General features: G+C 42.7%; 1 protein-coding gene across 1 annotated transcript in view; it reads right to left on the reverse strand.

Annotated features, from left to right (window-relative positions):
* The window catches only part of LOC144595156 (TBC1 domain family member 4-like), a 177,847-nt gene that overhangs the window by 2,096 nt on the left and 150,575 nt on the right, over positions 1–25,176 (reverse strand). The window contains 8 exon segments of the mRNA XM_078402293.1: positions 2,139–2,315; positions 5,418–5,587; positions 11,411–11,570; positions 12,307–12,551; positions 14,124–14,282; positions 17,070–17,231; positions 17,892–18,101; positions 21,633–21,805. Of these exon segments, the coding sequence (XP_078258419.1) occupies positions 2,139–2,315; positions 5,418–5,587; positions 11,411–11,570; positions 12,307–12,551; positions 14,124–14,282; positions 17,070–17,231; positions 17,892–18,101; positions 21,633–21,805 (1,456 nt within the window).

Here is a 25,176-nt window from a genome sequence, read left to right on the forward strand (position 1 = left end):
AAACAGCTTGGAAATAGTCACTTCATTAATTCATTCACAGGATATGTGCATTCCTGAGCAAGACTAGGCATTGATTGCCCACTTCTATTTTCTCCAAAACCGAGCACTTGCTTGGCAGTTTCAAAAGATGGTTAAGAGCCAATTGCTGTGAGAGGGTCCCAAAAGGGGCTTCCATTTCACATTCTGGGAGTCTGTCCAGCTGAACGTCCTGCTGTCAGGAAGGCATTGACAGGAAGACTGATATGAGTAAAGGATGATGGCTGTGGATCCTCCTTTACATAGAGAGCAGGTCAGCTGGCAACCACTGATTTCTATCCCTCAAGATCACTACTTCCTTAAGTTCAGACAATAAATCTCCCATCGGTGGAATTATTATAATGGCAAGTTGATGTGTGAGAGATTCATTTCAATTTGTCCCAAAGTAGAGACATAAGTCACCTAATTGTCTTTGCATTTTAATGCCACTGGAGTGAACTCTTCTCCTCAGATGGAAGATAATATCCTGTCTTGCTGGTGGATGCATTTTGTCCATGGCCACCAAATGGAGGATCACCTCTGACGTTCTAGCCATTTGAGGTTGCAATGGATGTCAACTCGAAAGATTAGCCTGCATGTTTCTACCTTTGCTTTTGCAGCCAACACTAGTTTCCATCCTGAGCTATGATTGCCCCCAGGGGCATTTTGAGCTACGACTGAACAGCAACATTGCCTCCGGGAAGAAGAACACTCAATCCTATTCCACATCTTCGGCATGTGATCTCGGCTGTCACCACAGTGTTGTACCACAGGGGGGCAGCGTCATCAGTACTTATCTCAGGAGATTAAGGATCCATGGGCAAACCATACCCTGTGCCATTGTCAATAAGTAAACTCAAGAGCTGTTGATTGCTATTTTATGGTATCTTGCCAAATGCAAGTTGATGCATTTGCCAAAACAGTACATAGAAACATAGAAACATAGAAAATAGGTGCAGGAGTAGGCCATTCGGCCCTTCGAGCCTGCACCGCCATTCAATATGATCATGGCTGATCATCCAACTCAGTATCCCGTACCTGCCTTCTCTCCATACCCCCTGATCCCTTTAGCCACAAGGGCCACATCTAACTCCCTCTTAAATATAGCCAATGAACTGGCCTCAACTACCTTCTGTGGCAGAGAATTCCACAGATTCACCACTCTGTGTGAAAAAAAACTTTCTCATCTCGGTCGTAAAAGACTTCCCCCTTATCCTTAAACTGTGACCCCTTGTTCTGGACTTCCCCAACATCGGGAACAATCTTCCTGCATCTAGCCTGTCCAACCCCTTAAGAATTTTGTAAGTTTCTATAAGATCCCCCCTCAATCTTCTAAATTCCAGCGAGTATAAGCCGAGTCTATCCAGTCTTTCTTCATATGAAAGTCCTGCCATCCCAGGAATCAATCTGGTGAACCTTCTCTGTACTCCCTCTATGGCAAGAATGTCTTTCCTCAGATTAGGAGACCAAAACTGTATGCAATACTCCAGGTGTGGTCTCACCAATGCCCTGTACAACTGCAGCAGAACCTCCCTGCTCCTATACTCAAATCCCCTCGCTATGAATGCCAACATACCATTCGCTTTCTTCACTGCCTGCTGCACCTGCATGCCTACTTTCAATGACTGGTGTACCACAACACCCAGGTCTCGTTGCATCTCCCCTTCTCCTAATCGGCCACCATTCAGATAATAGTCTGCTTTCCTGTTCTTGCCACCAAAGTGGATAACCTCACATTTATCCACATTATACTGCATGTCACAAGACCAGTCACTGAGACCTTTGGGATTCCCGCGAACATAAAAGCATTAGTTACATGCAAATGAATGAATGAATTGATTGATTAACTAATTTTCTTTCCTTCATACTGGCAGAAAAGAAGAACAGCATCATATCTAAGAGATTAGTCTGAATTACAGAACATATAACATGACAGATTAATAGGGAACTGTGGAGAGCTTCAAGGTAGACAGTAATGGTCACCACATGTCATCAGCATGGTATTAATTTTGCTTGTTAAAAAAAAAATGGAAATCAGCCAATTTGAAAGCATTACCTAGGACTTTTGCACCATGACTTACTAGCATCAAGCTCAATTAAATTACAAATGCCCCTGCTGTTACCTGGAGTTTCTCCAGTAACTCCATGTTCTGTCTCTTGAGCTGAATGTTTGCTCTCTCCAGCTTCTCCAAGCGATCCCCATCATCACACGGCGACGCACCCTCCACCATCTCGTCTTGAAGAACATGGTATTCCACCTCGTATGCATGGAGCTGTTTGGAGATATCCATCTCACAGACCTGCAATGCAACCGGAAAATGATTTCACCAAAAGCTGTTACCAATACTATCTCTTTTTTTTTTTAAAGTCATCACGGTTTGAAGATTTCATTTGCTGTTTTGTTTTATGACTGAAACTGAACTGTGGCCTTGGCAGCAATATTTAAATAAAAGTTATTGCGAAACATGAATTTGTGATAAGTTCCGTGTTCCACCAATGACAAAATTATATTAATGGCTGAAAGAGCAATAACAACTTCATAGTATCGTCTGATATTAGCCTGACACAAACCGTAGCTCCTCTGGCCTTAAATATACCTGGATAGTTCACTCTGTTCAGGAATCGCCCTCACATAAACAATAGTTCATCTCCAGCTTCCGTGTCAGTTTCGAGATTACTGGTTTCGAAATGTGAATGCAATTGAATTACTAGAACTTAGACCTAGAAGTCCTACGACTCAGGAATCTGGTAATGATGCAATTTGTGGCCTCAACATAAAATCCAGCCTTCAATCAAGCTTGAGCAAGACAGTAGGCTTTTGGCTGTGCCTTAAAGGGGAAAGGGGTAGAGAGATGAAAAGAATTTATAGTGAGAATCTTGTTCTCAGTAGGCATGGCCATCAATGGTGAAGTGGTTAATTTAAAAAAAATCAGGGACACACCAGTGGCCTAAGTCAGAGGATTATGAAGGAGTTAGAAATGGGGTAGGCTAGGGTCAGGGAGGGAACATTAAATAAAGACAATCATTTCTAAATGAAAGTATTGTTGGATCAACGCATCTATTGTTCCAAAGTAGAGGTGGAAGAAACATTTTAAATAACCTTTGTTAAGAACTTTGGTGGAAATGATGTAGCCAGAAAATGTTGGGAAGGAAATGCAAGAGGTGGTGCAACAGCAAAATGGGCGAGGCGCTTCTGCAGACCGACGTGACAAGATATGACTGGCTATAACAGGGGAGGATCACCATCACAGTTGTACCTTTGTGTAGGAAGGAACTGCAGATGATGGTTTACACCAAAGATACACACAAAAAGCTGGAGTAACTCAGTGGGTCAAGCAGCATCTCTGGAGAATAGGAATAGGTGATGTTTGAAGAAGGATCTCGACCCGAAAGGTCACCTTTTCTTCAGAGATGCTGCCCGACCCACTGAGTTACTCCAGCTTTTTGTGTCTAACTACAGTTGTACTTTTAACAGTCCTTGACTTAGACACATGCTTCCATCATAAGGTCAGAGAAAGGGATTTTCACTTACGAATGAACAATGTTCAATCCTATTTGCAACTCCTCAAATGAAACAGTTCAGGCCTAATATTCATGTTTGGATTGATAAATGACAAATAACATTTGTACTGCATGATATCTGGCTGCTGGCTTTACCTTGCACTAAATGTTATTCCATTTATGTATCTACACACTGCAAATGGCTCAATTGTAATCATTTGTAATCAGTCTTTCCGCTGACTGGACAGCATGCAACAAAAGCTCGGTACTCATGGCAATAAATTAAACTGAACTAACTGAACTGATATCTAGACCACATCCACCACCGACACGCAATGACCTATGCATGAAATTCAACAGCAAGAATATCAATGGATCCCCAACATTACTGAGGTTACCATGAAGGCCACATAAATCCTCAGCACACAAGATAAGTTTGGGATCGGATAATCAATGGCATGCGACTCAGTTCCCGACTTCCTTGAGTCTTTCCGTACACAAGTCAGGACTGTGGATAAAAGCTGTCCGCTTGCCTGGGTGAAGGCAGTTCCAACAATATTTAAGGAAGATAAATTCATCAAGAATAAAGTCAGCAAACTAAATGGAATCTCATCAGCTACCCCAAACTTTAGCATGTACAAGAAGCACTGTAATGACATATCTGGACTATTCCCATAGCACTTCCCAAACCTATGACTCCAACCAGAAAGAAGGGCAAGAACAGCAGGTGCCTGGGACCACCAACTGCTTATCATAAAACATCTCAATTTGGAAATAGATTGACAATTAAATACGCCCTGCCCAACGGCAGTGTGGGAATACCTTGACCAGATGGGTAATGAATGCTGGCCTTGAAAGCTATGCCTACTTCTCATGAATGGAAGACTAAACAAGGTTCAGCGAGAAGAGTCCCTGAAGCACTGCACAACTGTGCTACATAAATATATTGTATAATGCTGTGTTAAACAAGCAATAAACCATACTGAACAAATATCGACTGTGTTGCACACAACTGTGCTAACAGCAGTACTCAAGTGATCAACAGTGTCATAAACCTTCGACGCTTTCTTTATCGAGGTCAAATACTTCAAGACGAGTCTGTAAATTGCAAGCAACATTACCTTTATTGCACCCTTTGAGTAATGCTTGACTATTAATGGCCTTACAGTGTGCAACAGCGGGATTTATGGAACAGCACACAACTGTATTTATGGCCACAGTTTCTTTATTACATCAGAAGCAGGCACTTGGGTAATAAAAATGCAGAAATGCTGTATCAGGAAGAGTGTTCAGTTTAAAACCAGTATCTCACAAGGATATATTCCAGTTGAAATGCACAAAAATGCTATATTTTCATATGTCCATCCTGAACACATTATCTATGCTAGACACAAAATGCTGGTGTAACTCAGCGGGGCAGGCAGCATCTCTGGATAGAAGGAATGGGTGATGTTTCTGGTCGAGACCCTTCTTCAGACTGGAGAAGAGTCTCGACCCGAAACGTCACCCATTCCTTCTATCCTGAAATGCCACCTGTCCCACTGAGTTACTCCAGCATTTTGTGTTTATCTTCGATTTCAAACAGCATCCTTCCTACAGCATGTTATCTATGCCTTCTGTTTTAAAGAATGCCCTTAGAATTAATCTAAACACTATTGATTGGCAATTAATTTTCAGTGACAGATCAAATGCAGGAAGTGCAAAGATAAAAAAGTTTATTTTAATTAGTTTTTTTTCCATGTGGGGGAGTTGAGGATGGGGGTGCAGATAATTAGGATCACAGTCACAGAGATTATAGGGTTCTCTGCAGACTTGCTGCATCCTCTCTCTGTAAATCATCAGAAGGTCACATCAATGCGAATCCTGTCTCTGTTTTTAGTGCTAACTAATGTCGTTGTTACCTGGATAATAGTCTTCTCCATCTGTGAGTGACTCAGATTTGGAATGGTGGACTTCACAAATTCGACAATGGTCTCAAAGCTGTCGCACTGCAGAATTAATGCTTCATGACTGCTGAGCAGGCTGAGGGCCACCTTAAATATCACGTCTGTCCCTTGAAGAAACATTATATCTGTTTTGTTTGGAAGAGAGAACAGAGATACACAGGTTTCATGTTAGTCAGAACAGTTCATATCAAGTTAAAATACCTATACATTTGCTCGCAAGTGGAAACTTTTAAGTAAACATGGAACTAGATTTTTTTTTAATGTCTTCGAATTAAATATGACATGACATTGCTGCAAAATCATAGGACCCCAGACAAGCCAGTTCCTGCAAGAAGATCCCACAGGCGCCTTTTACTTAAGCAGCTTACTCATGGAAAAAACTGCATACTGTTCAGAAGAGTATTACTCGTCAACACTTGGAGTATTACTCCGAGAGTATTACTCATCAACACTGTCAGACACCACAATCCACATGTCGCTCAGGCGCCATTCTTAAGAATTCTCCAATGCTATCCTGTAACCTAGTCGGCCGTGGAGAGGACTTGCAATTGCCCAGGAGCTGAGGTCATGAATATTAGGCTGCCACCCTGGGCGATTACCCCATTGAGTTAAGGCACATTCCCATAAGTTCTCTTGCGGCCTATCGTGAATGCGCACACAGTTGTATCGGAAGCACAGATACTCCAGAGCTCTGTGTGTGTGTGCATGCATTGAAATCCACCACATAACAGCAAGGAAACAACAAACATCAGCAACACTCCACAGATAGACACAAAAAGCTGGAGTAACTCAGTGGGACCGGCAGCATCTCTGGAGAGAAGGAATGGGTGACGTTTCGGGTCGAGACCCTTCTATCTTCGGTTTAAACCAGCATCTGCAGTTCCTTCCTACACATTCTGCATCACAGCTTTTACTATCCTGTTCTGATTTCCAAGTGAGCAAACCAAGATTGGCTCAAAACAATATTTAAGTTCCCGCTGCGGCCCACCATGGGCCAAACACCTGGAGCTGGCGGCCTCCACCTGGGACCACCTGGGCTCTGGTTCGCAGATAGCATACCATCTGCGGAGCTGGCTGCCTTCGGAGGCTATGGTGGCGCTGCGAGAGCAGCTGCGACTCGTCTTCGGAGGCTCCGGAGGCTTCGGCCGCGGGCCGCGTGGATATCGGAAGCTCGCAGGCCCCTGGGTGGGGGCCGACATCGGGAGCTCCGGCAGCGGCAGCGTCCTCGCCCGCCCCGAATCGCGGGGCTTGGGTCGGCCCACTGCGGACTTCAACAGCCTGACCGCGGGAGAAGACGGCAGGGGAAGAGAAAAAACATTCTGGCCTTCCATCACAGTGAGGTGACTGGAGGAGACTCACTGTGATGGATGTTTCTTTTTTTTGTTTTGTGTCGGTTTGTGATTGTGTGTGTTATTGCTTATTTTTATTGCTCTTATTGTTAGACTGTGGGTAACGGAATTTCGTCCAAAAGACTTGGTTTTTTTTGGATGACAATAAAGGTTATTGTGATTCAGATTCTGATTAAGTTGTGCATCATAGCACTTGACTTAACTTATTCTCCGAGTACTTAACTTATTCTCCAATATCAAATTAAATCCAACATTAGCATTTAAACTTGTATTTAATTTCCAACTTTCCTCTTTGTACACTTGCCAAGACGAGGAAGATAAAAGATAATTGTCAAGAAATGTGGATAGTTTAAGCTTGCACAATCAGGTTTTAATCAATAGAGACTAATCCTACCCATTGACTGAGTCACAAGGTGAATCGAGCCACATTCTCAATAGGAATGCATAATGGGTGCATCCCAACAGCCGTGGCTCAGTCAGAAGACAGACACAAAATGCTGGAGTAACTCAGCAGGTGAGGCAGTATCTCTAAAGAAAAGGAATTGGTGACATTTTGGGTCAGAACCCTTCTTCACACCGACTCAGTCAGAAATACTTTCACCTCTAGATTAGGTTTATTATTGTCACCGGTGGTAAGGTACAGTGAAAAGCTTTGCCTGTATGCTATCCAATCAAATAATACTATACATAAATACAATCAAGCCAAACTCAAGTGCTATAAGTTGAGCAAAGAGAGAGATAGAGAGTACAGAATAACAACTTGAAATAATGCTGGATATGCAAGTAGAAAAGAGATTTAAACGAGATGAGCAATAGTATCAAATGATAAGAGATCATCCTCTGGGATAGCATGCAGAGAGTCACCATCCTCCAGCATCATCTTTCTCATCTCGGAAGTTGTGGGTTCAAGTCCCTCTCATAAAGAAGAAATTACATGACTCCAGGCTCACAGCCCATGGTAGAGGAGCACTGCAGAACAGCAAGTGCCACCTTTTCAGAAATAAAACCCCACAGCAACATTGCGCCTGCCCTCCCAATGAATACAGAAGAATCTCAAGATGTTACTTCAAATAAGACCAGGGAGCTCTCCATGGACAATAGCCATTTCTCAGCCAACATCACAAAGGTATATTACCTGCTCATAATCACACTGCAATCTGTTTGGCTCCAAGCAAATGGCTGCGTTTCCCAGCTGATAACCGTGACCTTGCTCTCAGTGATTGCATATTCTGAAGACAAGTGGCACATAGAAACAAGCTTGCTCTTTAATTGCCAATTATGGGTCGGAGGCTCACAACCAATGTGAAGATAGCTTTGCTCAAGATACTTAGTCTTACGGGGTAATTACTTGTCCACCACAGTCAAAACACCAGCAAAGGATGACTTAGTCCTTTCAACATTCTGTCAATCTTCTGCTAAAAAACTCAGTAATTCTGCATAGAAATGTCTGCATTTGGCCTCCTGGTTGTGCACAAATTCAGAAGTCAGAAAGCATGTGTGAATATGAAAATCCCACCCCTCAGCAGAGCTGATATGCTGTAAACTGGACACTAAACTGTCCAGTTTGGCTTGAAAATCTGCCTCTAAACCTCAGAACTAACTCCATCCATTTCAATAGACAATAGGTGCAGGAGTAGGCCCTTCAAGCCAGCACCACCATTCAATGTGATCATTCTCAATCAGTACCCCATTCCTGCCTTCTCCCCATACCCCCTGACTCCGCTATCCTTAAGAGCTCTATCTCGCTCTCTCTTGAATGCATTCAGAGAATTGGCCTCCACTGCCTTCTGAGGCAGAGAATTTCAATGGAGGGGAATGGCTGTAGGGATGAAGGGCAAAGGGTAAATATATACTGTATTAATTTTGTTCTAATTAATGTTTTAATTTTTTTTAATGCAATTTCTTAATAGTATGTTTAATATTTGATATTTTTTTAATGTTTTAAATTTCCACAACTATGGAAGCACTTGAACAGGTTTTGAAATCCAAAAAACTATGCATGTAGAAAATCTTAAACAAAATCAGAAAACTCAGCATCAGCAGAGAGAGAAACAGAGTTCGTATTTCCAATCTTCCTGACATAGAAACATAGAAAATAGGTGCAGGAGTAGGCCATTTGGCCCTTCGAGCCAACACCGCCATTCAATATGATCATGGCTGATCATCTAAATCCGGTACCCCGTTCCTGCTTTCTCCCCATATCCCTTGATTCCCTTAGCTCTTTGAGCTATATCCAACTCTCTCTTGAAAATATCCAGCGAATTGGCCTCCACTGCATTCTGTGGCAGAGAAATCCACAGATCCACAACTCTCTGGGTGACCTGCAGAATATTTCCAATCTTTTCTGTTATTTGTTCTTGGACATTCTTTGACAGCTGATTTCAGCCAAGGGGTTTAGCTGGCTGTCAGAGCAACTCCATGGGCAGATTTGTTTAAAAATGGCCAGAAGGCCCTGTACAAATCTGCTTGGAAGCAGGTTCCTGGGATGAGTGTGGTTGGCAGTGATCAGTAATAGGTAAGAGTGAATGGGGAGTCACTCTGCATCAAGGTCAATGTTGCCATTGCAGAGCAGTTGACTGATAGATACCATACATGTACTAGTTTCTCATGGTTATTGAACTGAAATGGTTCAATGGTGCCTCCATGTGGCCATACTGTTTAACAGCAACAGGGAATCATAAGGTTTCTCTTATATTTTTTCAGCCTTAATATAGATTTGTTTTCTTATGTCATGGAATCATGATATACTAATGATTAAAGGAGGCCATTTGGTAAAATCTAAAACTTTTTCCTCATCACCCATCTATCCCTTCTACCAATTACTTTCAACCTATGCTCCCCTGGTTTTGAACCCCTCAGCCAAGAGAAATAGTTATTTCCTACTTATCCAAGACCCCTCCTTACTTTATGCAACTCAATTAAATCTCCCTTTATCCTTCGCCATTCAAAAGGAAAAATTGAATCTCATCCCATCCTATCCTGTCTTGCAGCTAAAAATTCCCAGTCCTGCCAACATCAAGCTAAATGCAGGAAATATGTTCCCAATGTTGGGGGAGTCCAGAACCAGGGGCCACAGTCTTAGTATAAAGGGGAGGCCATTTAAAACTGAGGTGAGAAGGAACTTTTTCACCCAGAGAGTTGTGAATTTGTGGAATTCTCTGCCACAGAGGGCAGTGGAGGCCAAATCACTGGATGGATTTAAGAGAGAGTTAGATAGAGCCCTAGGGCTAGTGGAATCAAAGGGTATGGAGAGAAGGCAGGCACAGGTTACTGATTGTGGATGATCAGCCATGATGACAATGAATGGCGGTGCTGGCTCGAAGGGCTGAATGGCCTCCTCCTGCACCTATTTTCTATGTTTCTATCCTCAAAAATCTCCATTCTACTACAGTGCCATCTTTCTTGAAATGTTAACATTTGACTATATGCAATATTCAACCTGGCGCTTAACCAATAGTTAAAACCATAATAAAACCATAGTCGTAAATAATATGCCTTAGCAAATAAAGGAAAGCATCCCCTATCTCTTCTTCACCATCAGCTAGAGTGCAGTTCTGACCTCTCATCTACCTCATTGGAGACCTTTGAACTATCTTTAATCAGACTTTATCTTACACTAAATGTGTAAGATAAACTATAGGATAAATGTAATGTGCTTTATCCTTTATCTACGTCCTGTGAATGTTGAGGAATGAGTTGATCACTGCTTAGTTCGCGAACAGCTCTGCCCAAGACCACAAGAAATTGCAGAAGAGATGTAGATGAAGCCCACTCCATCACACAGACCAGACTCCCCACCATTGATTCCATCTACACTTCACACTGCCTTGGTAAGGCAGCCAACATAATCAAATACTTCTCCCATACCAGTTATTCCTTCTTCTTCCAGGTCCCATCAGGAAGAAGATACAGAAGCTTGAAAGCACACTTCACAGACTCAGGAACAGCTTCTCCCTCTCTGTTATCAGGCTTCCCTAAGCTAGGATAGTCTCTGATTCACATCTACCCCATTACATCTGGAACTGGTGTACTGCAATGTTAACTGTATTCTCTACTCTATCTGTCCCTATGCTCTGCCTATTGTACTTGAATTTGACTTGATTGTATTTATGTATAGCATTATCTGATTGGATTAGTATTATTTGAATTATTATTGGTATTATTTGATTAGATTGGATACCATGCAAAACAACACTTTTCTCTGTACCTCAGTACATGTGACAATAATAAACCTAAGTTTCACGTTTTGATTACCGGAATGATTTTTCAGTGTTTAGGACTAAAGAAGGGTCCTGATCTGAAATGTCACCTATCCATGTTCTCCAGAGATTCTGCCTGACCCGCTGAGTTACTCCAGCACTTACTGTCTCTTTTTGAGTAAAGATTGTAATGGCCAGCTAACACAGCTAACAAACTTCATAGCCAAAATTAAATTTCCATACCGTGGCTTGGGGGGGGGGGGGGGGGGGGAATAAATGATTGGCTATACTCCATCCTCTTCATCCAAGTCTGCTCGATTTCAAAGAATAGATTTCCCATGCTTCCTACAGCAGGCCACCTCATCAGGTTTGGAGGTCAGAACTTGAAGAGATTACTTACCAAAGACTCTGGCAACAAATCCCAGTGGAAACTGCGAGGCGAAGAAAGTGAGAAACCATGGGGCTGCGTAGAGGCTGGGGCTGACCTCGTTTTCCTCCAGGTGTACGTAGAGTTCCCGGTGGTAGTCGTGTAGCAACCTCGATAGCTGGTACATCTGGATCTGAACAAAGGTCACCGTGATGGTCAGTAGGTTTTCCCCAGGCATACAGACCCTACTGCCTCATACACTCACTCATGCGCACACAACACAATTGCATTATTATATTGAACTACACAAATTAATTTTCATAGAACAGTACAGCACCAGAGACATGTTCTTAAGCCCACAATGTTTGTGCCAAATATGATGTCAGGTTGAACTAATCTCCTCTGCCTGCCCATGCTCCATATCCCTCCATTCCCTTCATATCCATGTACCTATCTAAAAGCCCCTGAAAATCCACTATGGGATTTCCCTCCACGTTCACACCTCTAACAATTAATGCATTTAGTTGTTGAAATCACCCATGGAAAATCTAAATGTTGATTCTCAATGGATGTCAAAAGATATGAGGCGACGTTTCCAAATATGAGTACATAAAAATATGTAAGAAATAGGAGCATGTGAAGGCTACAGTCTCTTTGAGCCTACTTTGCCATGCATTAAGATCACAGCATCATTTTCTAGTACAACCACCAGATCCCTTGATTCCTTTCCTATTCAGAAATCAACTGATCTGTGCAAGGATGCTTAATGAAACTTGGCAATCTTGCATCAAATGGAGTGCTTTTTCCGTAGGGAACACAAATAAGCAATCTGATAAATCTTCATTCTTACTAATCACAATTGCATATTTTAGAAATAGGTTGATTATCCAAAGTTGTTCCTTTGCAAAGTTGAGCAATTAGCTCTGTACCTGCAACGACATCATGTCGGGCCTGTACTGCTTACGGAAGCCTAAGTCGTACATCAGGAACTTCAACATTTCGAAGGCCTGCTCCTCACTTGTGTGCAGAAGAAGGACGCCAGCAACAAAGCTGACGCCCTGGCAGTAGCCCACCTCCTTGTCCAACAACGAGTAGGCCTTGAGGAGATTAAACAGCGAGAGTTGGCCCGCTCCCAGCTGAGCCGAGAAATACGCATGGGTGGGAAATGTTCGCCCTGTAAAAACACACAATGGAAACTGAAGAGAGGTTTCTTTACATGCTTCCACCATTTTCTGTTTCTATTTTATTCTTTTCATACTGAGAAAGTACTTGGTGGCACATAATGTGAAGTTCTCATTTAGATATTTGGACGTCACAGGCTAAACCAGCATTTACCAGCAATTCCCAGTCACTCGTGTGCTGGGCTGTTTCAAGCAGCAGTTAAACATCAGCCTCGTGGCTGTGAATCTGGAGTCATATACTTGGCTGTCTAAGGAAAAGATTATTGGAAGATCAAGACTGCACATCCCAAGCTTATGGTCCGGGAGGCAGCAGGGATTCCCAGCCACCCTTTATGCTTCCGTGACTTACACCACCCAGAGCAAGCACCTCAAGGCACAGGGGAAACCCCTCCAATGTTGTCCCTAGTAAATCCACTGCCAGGATAAATGAACCAAAATTGGTGTCAGGTACAGTAACAACATTTAAAAGGTACTGGTACATGAAGAGAAAAGGTTTGGAGTGACATTGGTCAGGCAAGTGGGATTAGCTTGGATGGGGCCTCCCTGCTAGCTGTGTTCCCCTGTCACAGGTTCAAGGAAGAGTGAGCCATTGGGGCAAATCCAAGACCACCAGCGTCAGGTCAGGAATGAGCTGCCTGGATTGGTAAGAAGCCCGAGACAGCCAACGTCTCGACTGAAAAGTAATCGATCTGAAACAATAATTCAATTTCTCTCTCTGTGGATGCTCTAGACTTACTAAGATTTTTTTTTTAAGCATTTTCTGATTTAATTTGCTAAATTTTGTTATACTGGACAATGCAAAGAGTACCACCTCCAACAGTGCAGCACACCCCCAGTAGTGTACTAAGGTATCAGTTTAGATTTCAGTATTAGGTCAAGGTGACTGAAATAGCTACTCAGCCTGCAAATGCGTGTTGAAAGCTTTTTGATGGTTATACGTTGCTCTGGGAACCCTGAGGTCTTGAAATAAGCTGAGCGAAAATAAACCTTTTTTTTAAGTGCAGCAGTGGGGGTGTTAAATGTCCTACCACTGAAATCAAAGATGACGCAACGAACATATCTAATAGTCTCGGCAGGATATAGAATGATGGCGTTCCAGATCTGAGACCCACTGGGTCGCAAATACGCCAATGTAAATTCAGAAAACTAATTAAAAAACACGTTAATTAGTGCACAGCTGTCAGTGCAAATGAAACTGGAAGAAAAAATAACTGAAGAAAAATGTACAGAATAAATGTACTAGAAAAGAAAGATACAATAATTATAGGCGAAATGCAAGCAATTGGGGTGGAAAAGAAAAGGTGTAGCTTAATCACTTATAAATTTAAAAAATAAGAATATAATGTCTAAGCAGACCACCTACCAAAATGGTACTGCATTGAAAAATGTCTGCTATGGTTTAAAGTACTTTTCTTGAAAGAGTACGATAGTTCAATGAGCCGGGCAATACACTTATTATCTTTTTCATTCAGCTAGCTAGCCACATGATGGACCTTCAAATTCTACCTTGGTACAGATGAAGTAGTTCACTGTGTTGCCTCACAATCAGTCGTAATTTTTCTTACCGAGGTCCACTAGAATCGCGTGTTGCTGGGTGGTCAGCTGTTTCAGGAGCTCCTTGTATGAGATATCTCCAGGCTGCTGCTTCTCCGCCAACCGATGTCTTAATCGATACTGCTCAGCCAAAAACTGCCAAATCTCTCCTCTCCGACACTTTGGAACACCTGGTCACAGAAGGACACCCTCCTTAAGATCAGAATGTAGCACCCCGGTGGTATAAGTTGTTCAGTTACCTCACAACACCAGTAACAACTCACCGTTAATTAAATCATCAAAACTATAAGCGGACAATGTTAATTTTGCGTGATAACTAAATAGTTGACTTGCACATGAACAGGTAGGGAATGAAGGGATATAAACCATTTGCAGGCATATGGGATTAGTTAAAGTCGGCACTGTGAATGGCACAGACATCGTGGGCTGAAGGACTTGTTCCGATGCTGCACTGTCCTATGTTCTAAGTGCTCACAAATTTGCAGTAGAAATTTCCTTCCAAACGTGTACTCTGCTTTGGTCTTCAATTGTGCACAGGAGTATGACTGAGGTAGATGGGGTAGAAGGTTGCTGCTCCCATAAGCAAGTGGTGCATAGATGAACGGACACGGATTTTAAATGCTGGGAAAAGTTTGCAAAAGTATTATGTGTACCGAGATACAGATTTCCTGATGGATTGGCTGCGTCCAAACTCTCGACAATTTCATGTAGTCTTGGGCAGAGATTGATCCCCTAGAAGTTGGCAAGAGTTATTGGAGACATGCCGATTTTCATTAGTCTTGCAATTAGAAGTGCTGATGTACTTTTAAAATAATTGGTATCTGGACCACACTGACTGTAACAGTGAAATAAAAGCAGAATCAACTTATGCTTTCTTAAGGGAATGATGCAGATACTTGAGAAATAATATCTACAGAGCCTCATGGAGAGTGTGAGAGAATGGAATTAATGGAACTGCTGACCCATGGACTCAGTGCATGGACTCAGTGAGCTGAATTCACCGATTCTAATTTCACAGAGAAAGGAACTGGAAATGTTAACACATGTTGGATGAGCAATTGGCTTGTGTGGAGCTTGGAGCTGTAGTCTTGGGAGACCCATTATGGCATCATTCTAAGCAGTTATTTCAATTTTTTAAATGTTTTTTTAAGAGAATGGTAATGATGCCATGAAATGAAAAAGCGATACAATGTCCAAATATGTCAATATTTAGAAATATATATATATATATCGGGATTGTCGGGATTCATCGTCAAGGAATAACAGACAAAAAGGAAGCAGATTCTCAGTGAAGTATGAAATTAGAACAAAGGTCTCTAAAGGTTTGCAAAATCAAGATGTTGGACTTGTTGGACTTAAGAAGCATTAATCGGCAGAATGTATGGATGGGAGTTGTTTATAAATTTCTAAATAGTAGTAGTAATACCTGGAATGGGACCAAATCGTAAATTAAGAATACATGTAACAAGGGTACTATAGTATAATCTACACATGGACTGGCAAAACCAAGTAAGCAATAAGACCATGGAGGATGAATTCCTGGAGTGTGCCTGGGATTTATTTTTACAGCAGTATGTTGAGGAGCTAACTAGGAATAGAATGTCCTAGGATTGGACATGCTGCAATGAGAAGGGGTTTAGATAGCTATCTTGTTGCGCAGTCTTCTTTAGGAAGAATGACCATAACATGTTAGATTCTTTAGGCAGAGTGAAAATGAAGTCATTTAATCTAGAGTCTTAAATCTGAGAAAATCGAAAATATGAGATATAAGATGGTTTGGTAGACTGGGGAGTTTCATCGAAAGACATGACAGTGGAAAGGGAAGGCTGACATTTAATGACAAAATGCAGGAACTGTCATAATTGTGCATTCCTTTCTGGCACAAAAATTCGAGCAAAAAAAAACAACCATCAAGAATGAAATAAGTTAAGGACAAATTAGATTAAAAATAGAGTCATAGAAAGTTGCCAGATAAGGTAACGTCTGAATAAGAGTTTAGAATTTAGCAAAAAAATTGGACTGAGATTAAGAGAGCAAAAATTAAGTGTAAGAATACAGCTTCTTCAAGTAAGTAAAGTAAGAAAAAAAAGATTAATGCAACAATTATGCTCTAATTGTCAGAAGTTGGAGAATTTATAATAAGGAACAACGAAATGGCAGAGTAATTCAACAAATTATTTGGTTCTGCCTTCACGGAAGAGGATACAAATAACTTCCCAGAAATAGTAGAGAACCAAGTGTTAAATGAAAATGAGGAATTAAAGGAAACTGATAACAACAGACTGAAACATAGTTGTACCCCAGGGCCTGATAATCTGTAGCCCAGGGTATTAAAAGAGGAACCCATGGAAATAGTGATTGCTTTGGTTGTCATCTTCCAAAATGTTATCGTATATGGAATCAAAATGGAGATCAAAATGTGGCACATGTAGCAGTATTATTTACGTGTAAAGTAGGGAGAAAGAAAACAGGAAACTACAGGTTGGTTATCCTGACATCTGATGTAGGCAAAATATTAGAATCTATTAAGAATGTGGTATCTGGGGGCTTGGAAAATATTGACAGGACTTGACAAAATCAACACAGAGTCATGAAAAGGAAATATTCATGACAAACCAACCAGTGTTTTCTGAGGATGTAACTGGGAGAACAGATACGGGTGAGGGCGCAGATGTGGTGTATTTGCATATTCATGCTTTTGATAAAGTATCATGTGACAAGTCAGTGCACAAGATCAAAGTTCATCGATTGGGCCTAATTAACTGTTATGGATTGAAAATTGTTTTGAAAACTGACATTTTAAATCAGGTTATTTATTTTATTATTTTCTTTTTCACCAATTCACATTATGAGGATATGAATACCTTTATACAAACAATTATTGTTGATAGCTGAGGAGAGACTAGTTGGTTAGGGGTCCAAGTGATGAAAACTGCAGTCGGCAAACAAGCACTGACCTTGACTAAGTGCCGTGTGAACCTTCTCCATGTCAACCTTGACCTTTGCCCTTCCTGGGGTGCTCAGCATTTTATCCCAGACTGCAGAGACCTCTTTCTGGCAAAGCACAAATTCCTCATAGTCCAGTTTCACTTTCCTGGCCTGAAGTTCATCTCTGCTCGCTGCAAGATACATTTGAAACAAAATCTCTCAAGTTAGTCATTCAGATGCCATGCAGCAGTGCAACATTAAGACCAGGGGGGCTCACTCCGGCTAACTGAAAACACTAACTTAGGGAGGGGGGGTTGCACAAGTTAGGTAACTATACTGTAATTATCCTTGGAAGTTTCAACAAATAAACTGTTGCTCCAAATGCCTCAGCCTGTTTTCTCTCTAACCTGCTCACCAATTTTACCAGAATATAGACAATTGGTCACAACCCGAAACGTCGATCATTGCTTTGCCTCCACAGATATTGCTCGACCTACTGTCTTCCTCCAACAGTTTGTTTTTGCTCTAGATTCCAGCATCTGCACACTTATAGGTGCACACCTAGGTGGGTGGGGGGGGGGGGGCAACAGGAAAGAGAGAGGGGATAGAGGGGGTGAGTTGTATTATTTGAAACTGGAAAATTGGAGAATCCAATGTTCATATCACTGGGTTGTAAGCTACCCAAGCATAATATAAGCAGTTTCTTCAGTTCCGACACCCCTGTTTCTTCATCATTTGAAGAACAAAGCTTCCTCGGACTAAATTCTGGAACTCAAGTCAACTAATTATGTCCATGACAGGTGTTTTAAAGCCCATGGAAAATATATATTTAAACTTATGATAGTACAAACCTTCCAGCCTTTGATTTTCCTTCTCCATCCGGAGCAACAGGATCTGCTGGTTGATGGCTTTTCGCCACATGTTCCGGAGCTCCTCTGAGGAACGCTTTCTCGTCTCCCCTTCAGGCATGTCATCAATCGCCAGCAGAGAGGCCAAGGGGTCCTCCTCTACAGCAGGCGCAAGCGGAGAAAGCGGCGGCAACTCAATGCCTTCAATGTGATCTGGGGAGAAAGAAAACCCAACCTTAGGCCAAGCGTCCTGATTGAGGAAATAACAGCAGATAACTTATATCTCAAGTATTGAGTCAAATGCAGGAAATTAGCAAATGTAAGAAGTCATTCATCACGCTTGTTTAACCCGAGAGGGATTTGCCTCAGTGTGGATTTCTGTTCCAACCTATTCAGTTTCAAAGCCACAAGAAACAACGGATGTGCAAAGTGCTGGAGGAACTCAGCAGGTCAGGCAGCATCTGTAGAGGGTACAATGTTTTGGATCAGGCCTTTCTTCAGACTGATAGGTGTCGGGGCAAGAAAGCTGGAAAAGAGAGATGAGGGCAGGGCAAAGCCTGGCAAGTAACAGATGAGGTGGGTTTTTGATTGACAATTGGTTGAGTGGCAAAGGCTAAAGGTGAAAAGAAGACAAAAGGGTGTCAGATAATGAGAGAAGAGGAGGAGTGAAATGTAAAGCTGGAGGGAGGAATATGGATGGAAAGGGATGGGGTGAGGAAAGGGAGGAGGGGACAGGTCGGAGAATAAAAGGGAGGTGGGGATTCAGGGATAATGAGTGTTTGAAGAAGAGGAAAGGAGTAGTGTGATTAGGGGGAAGGGGATTTGGGAGATGGTGGGAAATGTGGGTGCACACTGGGATGGTGGCAGCATTACTTGAAATTGGAAAATTCAATGTTCGTACCATTGGACTGGAGGTGCTGTTTCTGCAGATGATACTAAGTTGGGGGGTAGTGTGAATTGTGAGGAAGATGCAATAAGGCTGCAGGGTGACTTGGACAGGTTGTGTGAGTGGGCGGATACATGGCAGATGCAGTTTAATGTAGATAAATGTGAGGTTATTCACTTTGGAAGTAAGAATAGAAAGGCAGATTATTATCTGAATGGTGTCAAGTTAGGAGGAGGGGGAGTTCAACGAGATCTGGGTGTCCTAGTGCATCAGTCAATGAAAGGAAGCATGCAGGTTCAGCAGGCAGTGAAGAAAGCCAATGGAATGTTGGCCTTCGTAACAAGAGGAGTTGAGTATAGGAGCAAAGAGGTCCTTCTACAGTTGTACCGGGCCCTGGTGAGACCGCACCTGGAGTACTGTGTGCAGTTTTGGTCTCCAAATTTGAGGAAGGATATTCTTGCTATGGAGGGCGTGCAGCGTAGGTTCACTAGGTTAATTCCCGGAATGGCGGGACTGTCGTATGTTGAAAGGCTGGAGCGATTGGGCTTGTATACACTGGAATTTAGAAGGATGAGGGGGGATCTTATTGAAACATATAAGATAATTAGGGGATTGGACACATTAGAGGCAGATAACATGTTCCCAATGTTGGGGGAGTCCAGAACAAGGGGCCACAGTTTGAGAATAAGGGGTAGGCCATTTAGAACGGAGATGAGGAAGAACTTTTTCAGTCAGAGGGTGGTGAAGGTGTGGAATTCTCTGCCTCAGAAGGCAGTGGAGGCCAGTTCGTTGGATGCTTTCAAGAGAGAGCTGGATAGAGCTCTTAAGGATAGCGGAGTGAGGGGGTATGGGGAGAAGGCAGGAACGGGGTACTGATTGAGAGTGATCAGCCATGATCGCATTGAATGGCGGTGCTGGCTCGAAGGGCTGAATGGCCTACTCCTGCACCTATTGTCTATTGTCTATTGTCACTCGAGCAATTGAGGAGGTCTAGGGCAGAAAGATCAGCATGGGAAGAGGATTTCTAAGTAAGATGCCACAAATGTCCTTCTTATCCTCAAAGGAGTCCAGTCCACAATGGTGCAGTTGGTACAACCGCTGACCCACAGCTCCAGTGCCAGTGTGGAATTTACACATTCACTCTGTGACTGCATGGAAACCAGAGGGAGGGGGTGGTATGCTAATAGTCCACTCTAAATTGTCCCACAGGCTTGTTGGTGATTGAATGATGGGTCGTCGGAAGTAGGTTCGTCAAGAGGGGGGAGGGGGAGGAGAGAGGTGTTGGGAAACGTGAAAAGGAAGAAAAAAACCTAGGTGAACAGGTGAGAGTGTACGCGTGGAGAACACCGGGCTTGTGAGCTACCTGAAATTGGGAAAATGAATGCTCAAATGATTGGATGAGAACTAATAAATTCTTCCAAACACGGAGGATTTGCAGATTTTAATTTGGTGGCAAAAGCATGCCAAAGGAAAAATATTTCAGAAATAATTAGCAATTGTAATTCATGGTCTTTTTCAGACTGGCGGAAACGGAATCGATTAGGTCATCAAAGAAAATATGGAGAGAGACACCCGAAACATCACCTATTCCTTCTCTCCAGAGATGCTGCCTGTCCTGCTGAGTTACTGCAACATTTTGTGTCTTCCTAGAGAGAATACCTTGCCAGACTATGGCGAATGAGCAGGAAATGGGACTGATAGGATTACTGAACATGGAGCTGACATAGACTGAATGACCTTCCATGCCATAACATTCAATGATGACTCTTCAATCTCAATTGCTTCATTTCCTCTTTATCCATTGTGATAATGGATTTCATCTTCACCAACTGAAACAATTCAATTAGTTTTAGACACAGGGATAATACATCCTGAATTAATGGACCTACAGATTACACCTGTTTGTCCATGTAGATCATCTCAGCTTGCTACCAATATCTATCTGGTTTGCTCATGTCCTTCATGTGGAATCTGCCCTCCTTACACCATCTAACCCAAGTGTGATTCCAATCCAACAAGTGCAATTGACTTTTATCTACCCTCTGAAATGGCCAGCAAGCCAATGAGTTCAAGTTCAAATAGAGATGAGCCATAATGCAGGCCTTGCCAGTGATGCCTGGATCCTGACAAATGAATACATGAGGTGTGTCCCCTCTGGAAAGTTCTGCGCTCATATAAAACACTAATTTCCCAAGTTGAGGTAAAATCTTAAAATTTGCACCCTTGTTTCCAAATTCCTCCAAGATTTCTCTCCTCTCTACCTATATCCCTCTGGAAAATCTGATTTTTGGAGTATCTACAAGTTTATTTGTTCCATCATTGCCAACCACGTCTTCAGCAACCATCATCCAAATTCTCTCTCCCAGCCTTTCTGCCTCTTGTCTCATTTACATTGGACACTCTGAGTCCATCTCTACGCGGCTGAGTGTTAGATTTTGCTTGCTATCTCATCTGGAAAACATAAACATGAACTGTTAACTGCTTTAAAATACAAGCAGAGCTGCTGCCTCACAGTGCCCGAGACCTGGGTTTGATCCTGATCTCAAGTGCATTCGGCGTTGAGTTTGAGCATTCTCTCTGTGACTGCATGGGCTTCTACCAGGTGCTCCTGTTTACTCCCACATCCTAAAGATGTGTGGGCTGGCAGGTTAATTGTATGTGGTAAATTGCTCCTATTGTGCAGGATGCTTGCAGAATCTGGAGGGTGTAGATAAGAACATGGGGAGGATTTAAAAAATTGGATTAGTGCAAATGGGTGGTTGATGGTCAGCATGGAATGGGTGGGCTGAAAGGCTTGGTGGTGTGCTGTATCCCTCCGTGACTAGGTATAACATGCTATCCTGCCGAAAGAACTGTACCTTTCAACGTTCCTTTCTGCTGCATGGCGGCCGGCGACTTGTTCATGGGCGAGGCCACGCGCAGGAAGATCCGCTGGCGCCAGGAGATACGGCGCGGAGTGAGCAAGGTCCCCACCCCACTCAATGACTCCGTGCTGCATCCAGTGAAGACCCTTCTCCTTCCTTCACCATCGCTGAAGCATAAAAGGGAAAGCACGCTCAGAAACATGCGTGCACACGGCTCAAGGGGGTCGACCTGTTAGCCTCTCCAGTACTGGATACAGAAGTAACACAGTGTGCCGCATTAGATGGTTTAGTAGTAAGTGGCCGTGCCGTGTGATATTAAGTAGTGGGTGAGAACACGCATTTAACCACAGTCCTGAGAGGAAGGAAGTTGTGTGAACACAGAAATTAGTGCGGCATAGGATGAACGACAGGACATTTAACAACAACCAATGTGGGCTTTTGTTAGGATGACGTGCAGTGCAGGTTAAGGGGCAGGTGATGGGCTTGCCCCATGAATCTATTCTTACCAGCTCGATGTCAGATTACTGTGACTTGCAGCCCTTCCTCTGCAAACTGATCCACCTTCAGAAATCATCCAAGTGGGTAAGAGACACACATACTTATTGACTTGCTTCTATCAAGTGTACATCGAATAGCTGGCAAGAGGTTTTCCACTGCTTGTTCCTTGCAGAGTAATTGTTATTACGTAACCTTAAAACTTGCGTACAGACAGTGAAGAGCAGAAATCTTCTCCTGGGTCACCAAGGTGAATCGTCAGGACCGCTGCCTGACAACAATAGGTGTTTTCACTATTTGCGAATCATTCCCCTTTTTTTTTAACCAGTCAATTGACTGCAACACCAAGCCTTGAAAGAATCATTGAAAACAAATCCCAATGTTTGAGAGCGCTCCTCTCTCAAGTAGTTGACCCTGATTCACCTAATTGTCGTACTTTTTGATATAATAGGAGTTATTTTGTAATATCCAGCTATGGTTACACCCTTAACTGCCAGCACTTACAGGCTTTTCATAACAGGTGATAGGCAAACATGATTAGGTACCTGCCTTCCTCTTTCTGACTAGTCTCCCATCCCTCCTTTGTGCTCAGCTTGCAACAGGCTAACAATCGGCAGGCTAACAATCGGCAGGCTAACAATCGGCAGGCTAACAATCTCCCAAGACCAGATTCAGGGCACCTTGCATGCTGTGTAGTAGTAGGGGTATGGCCTGGACCCCATTGCAAGGACAATCCACAACACCGCACAGCAGTGGAACACATCAGGATTTTATACGAAGAAGTAGAACTATCAGGGAAAAATTAATTGGGAGACGAGTGCTAACAAAAATCAGTACTTATTTTTAATGATTCTTTAAAGGCTCCATGCTGCAGTGAAGAGACCTTGGTTTAAAACTAGGAGAATCGCTTGCAAATAGTGAAAACATCATTACAGACTAACATTGCTCACGGGCTGTTATTACAGGCCTGAGGCCACAGTCTGAGATTAGGGCGGGTCGATGAGGATATAATCAACACCATTTACCAAAAATGTATTAGATAATGGTGATCCGAGACTGCATTCCATCTAACACTGGGCGGGTCAGAACATTCAGGGGAGGTACACTGCATTAGTCTGCCAGTTTCCCTAAGGGCTGGGTGCCTGTAAGAAGCTTGCGGATGGGAGTACAAGGAACCAAGGACAAGCTCAGGCTGGTCACTGGGAGTTCTGCCCTGACAATGTACAGAACCACACATCGATAAAACAATCAGCCGGCACACTCACATTAGCAGACCAGTTGCACTGAATTGGTGGATTTTGCAAGTGATCATAAGATCATAAGGATAGGAGTAGAATTAGGCCATTCGGCCCATCAAGTCTACTTCGCCATTCAATCATAGCTGATCTATCTCTCCTTCCTAACCCCATTCTCCTGCCTTCTCCCCATAACCTCTGACACTTGTACTAATCAAGAATCTTTCTATATCTGCCTTAAAAATATCCACTGCAGCCTTCTGGGGCAAAGAATTCCATAGATTCATCTCTGACTCTGACTAAACAAAATTCTCCTCATCTCCTTCCTAAAAGAACATCCTTTAATTCTGAGACTATGACTCTCTAACCATATAACCATATAACATTTACAGCACGGAAACAGGCCCGTTCGGCCCTACCAGTCCACGCCGACCACTTTCTCTGACCTAGTCTCATCTACCTGCTCTCAGACCATAACCCTCCAATCCCCTCCCATCCATATACCTATCCAATTTACTCTTAAATAATAAAATCGAGCCTGCCTCCACCACTTCCACCGGAAGCTCATTCCACACAGCCACCACCCTCTGAGTAAAGAAGTTACCCCTTATGTTACCCCTAAACTTTTGTCCCTTAATTCTGAAGTTATGTCCCCTTGTTGGAATCTTCCCCACTCTCAAAGGGAAAAGCCTACCCACGTCAACTCTGTCCGTCCCTCTTAAAAATTTTAAAACCTCTATCAAGTCCCCCCTCAATCTTCTACGCTCCAAAGAATAAAGACCCAACCTGTTCAACCTCTCTCTGTAGCTTAAGTGCTGAAACCCAGGCAACATTCTAGTAAATCTCCTCTGTACCCCCTCCATTTTGTCAACATCCTTCCTATAATTTGGCGACCAGAACTGCACACCATACTCCAGATTCGGCCTCACCAATGCCCTGTACAATTTCAACATTACATCCCAACATCTATATTCGATGCTCTGATTTATAAAGGCAAGCATACCAAACGCCTTCTTCACCACCCTATCTACATGAGATTCCATCTTCACGGAACAATGCAGTTATTCCCAGATCCCTCTGTACCACTGCATTCCTCAATTCCCTACCATTTACCCTGTACGTCCTATTTTGATTTGTCCTACCAAAATGCAGCACCTCACACTTATCAGCATTAAACTCCATCTGCCATCTTTCAGCCCACCCTTCCAAAAGGCCTAAGTCTCTCTGTAGACTTTGAAAATCTACTTCATTATTAACTACACCACCTATCTTAGTATCATCTGCATACTTACTAATCCAATTTGCCACACCATCATCCAGATCATTAATGTAAATGACAAACAATAGTGGACCCAACACAGATCCTTGGGGTACTCCGCTAGACACTGGCCTCCAACCTGACATACAGTTGTCAACCATTACCCTCTGGTATCTCCCATTCAGCCATTGTTGAATCCATCTTGCAACCTCACTATTAATACCCAACGATTTAACCTTCTTAATCAACCTTCCATGTGGAGCCTTGTCAAATGCCTTACTGAAGTCCATATAGACAACATCCACAGCCTTGCCCTTATCAATTTCCCTGGTAACCTCTTCAAAAAATTCAAGAAGATTAGTCAAACATGACCTTCCAGGCACAAATCCATGTTGACTGTTTCTAATCAGGCCTTGTTTATCCAAGTGATTATATATATTGTCCCTAAGTATCTTTTCCATTAATTTTCCCACCACAGACGTCAAACTAACAGGTCTATAATTGTTAGAAGTTCTAGACTCTCCCACTTATGCTCAGATAGATGTACAAG

Source organism: Rhinoraja longicauda, chromosome 7, assembly GCF_053455715.1.
Source record: "Rhinoraja longicauda isolate Sanriku21f chromosome 7, sRhiLon1.1, whole genome shotgun sequence".
NCBI classification, from domain to species: Eukaryota; Metazoa; Chordata; class Chondrichthyes; order Rajiformes; family Arhynchobatidae; genus Rhinoraja; species Rhinoraja longicauda.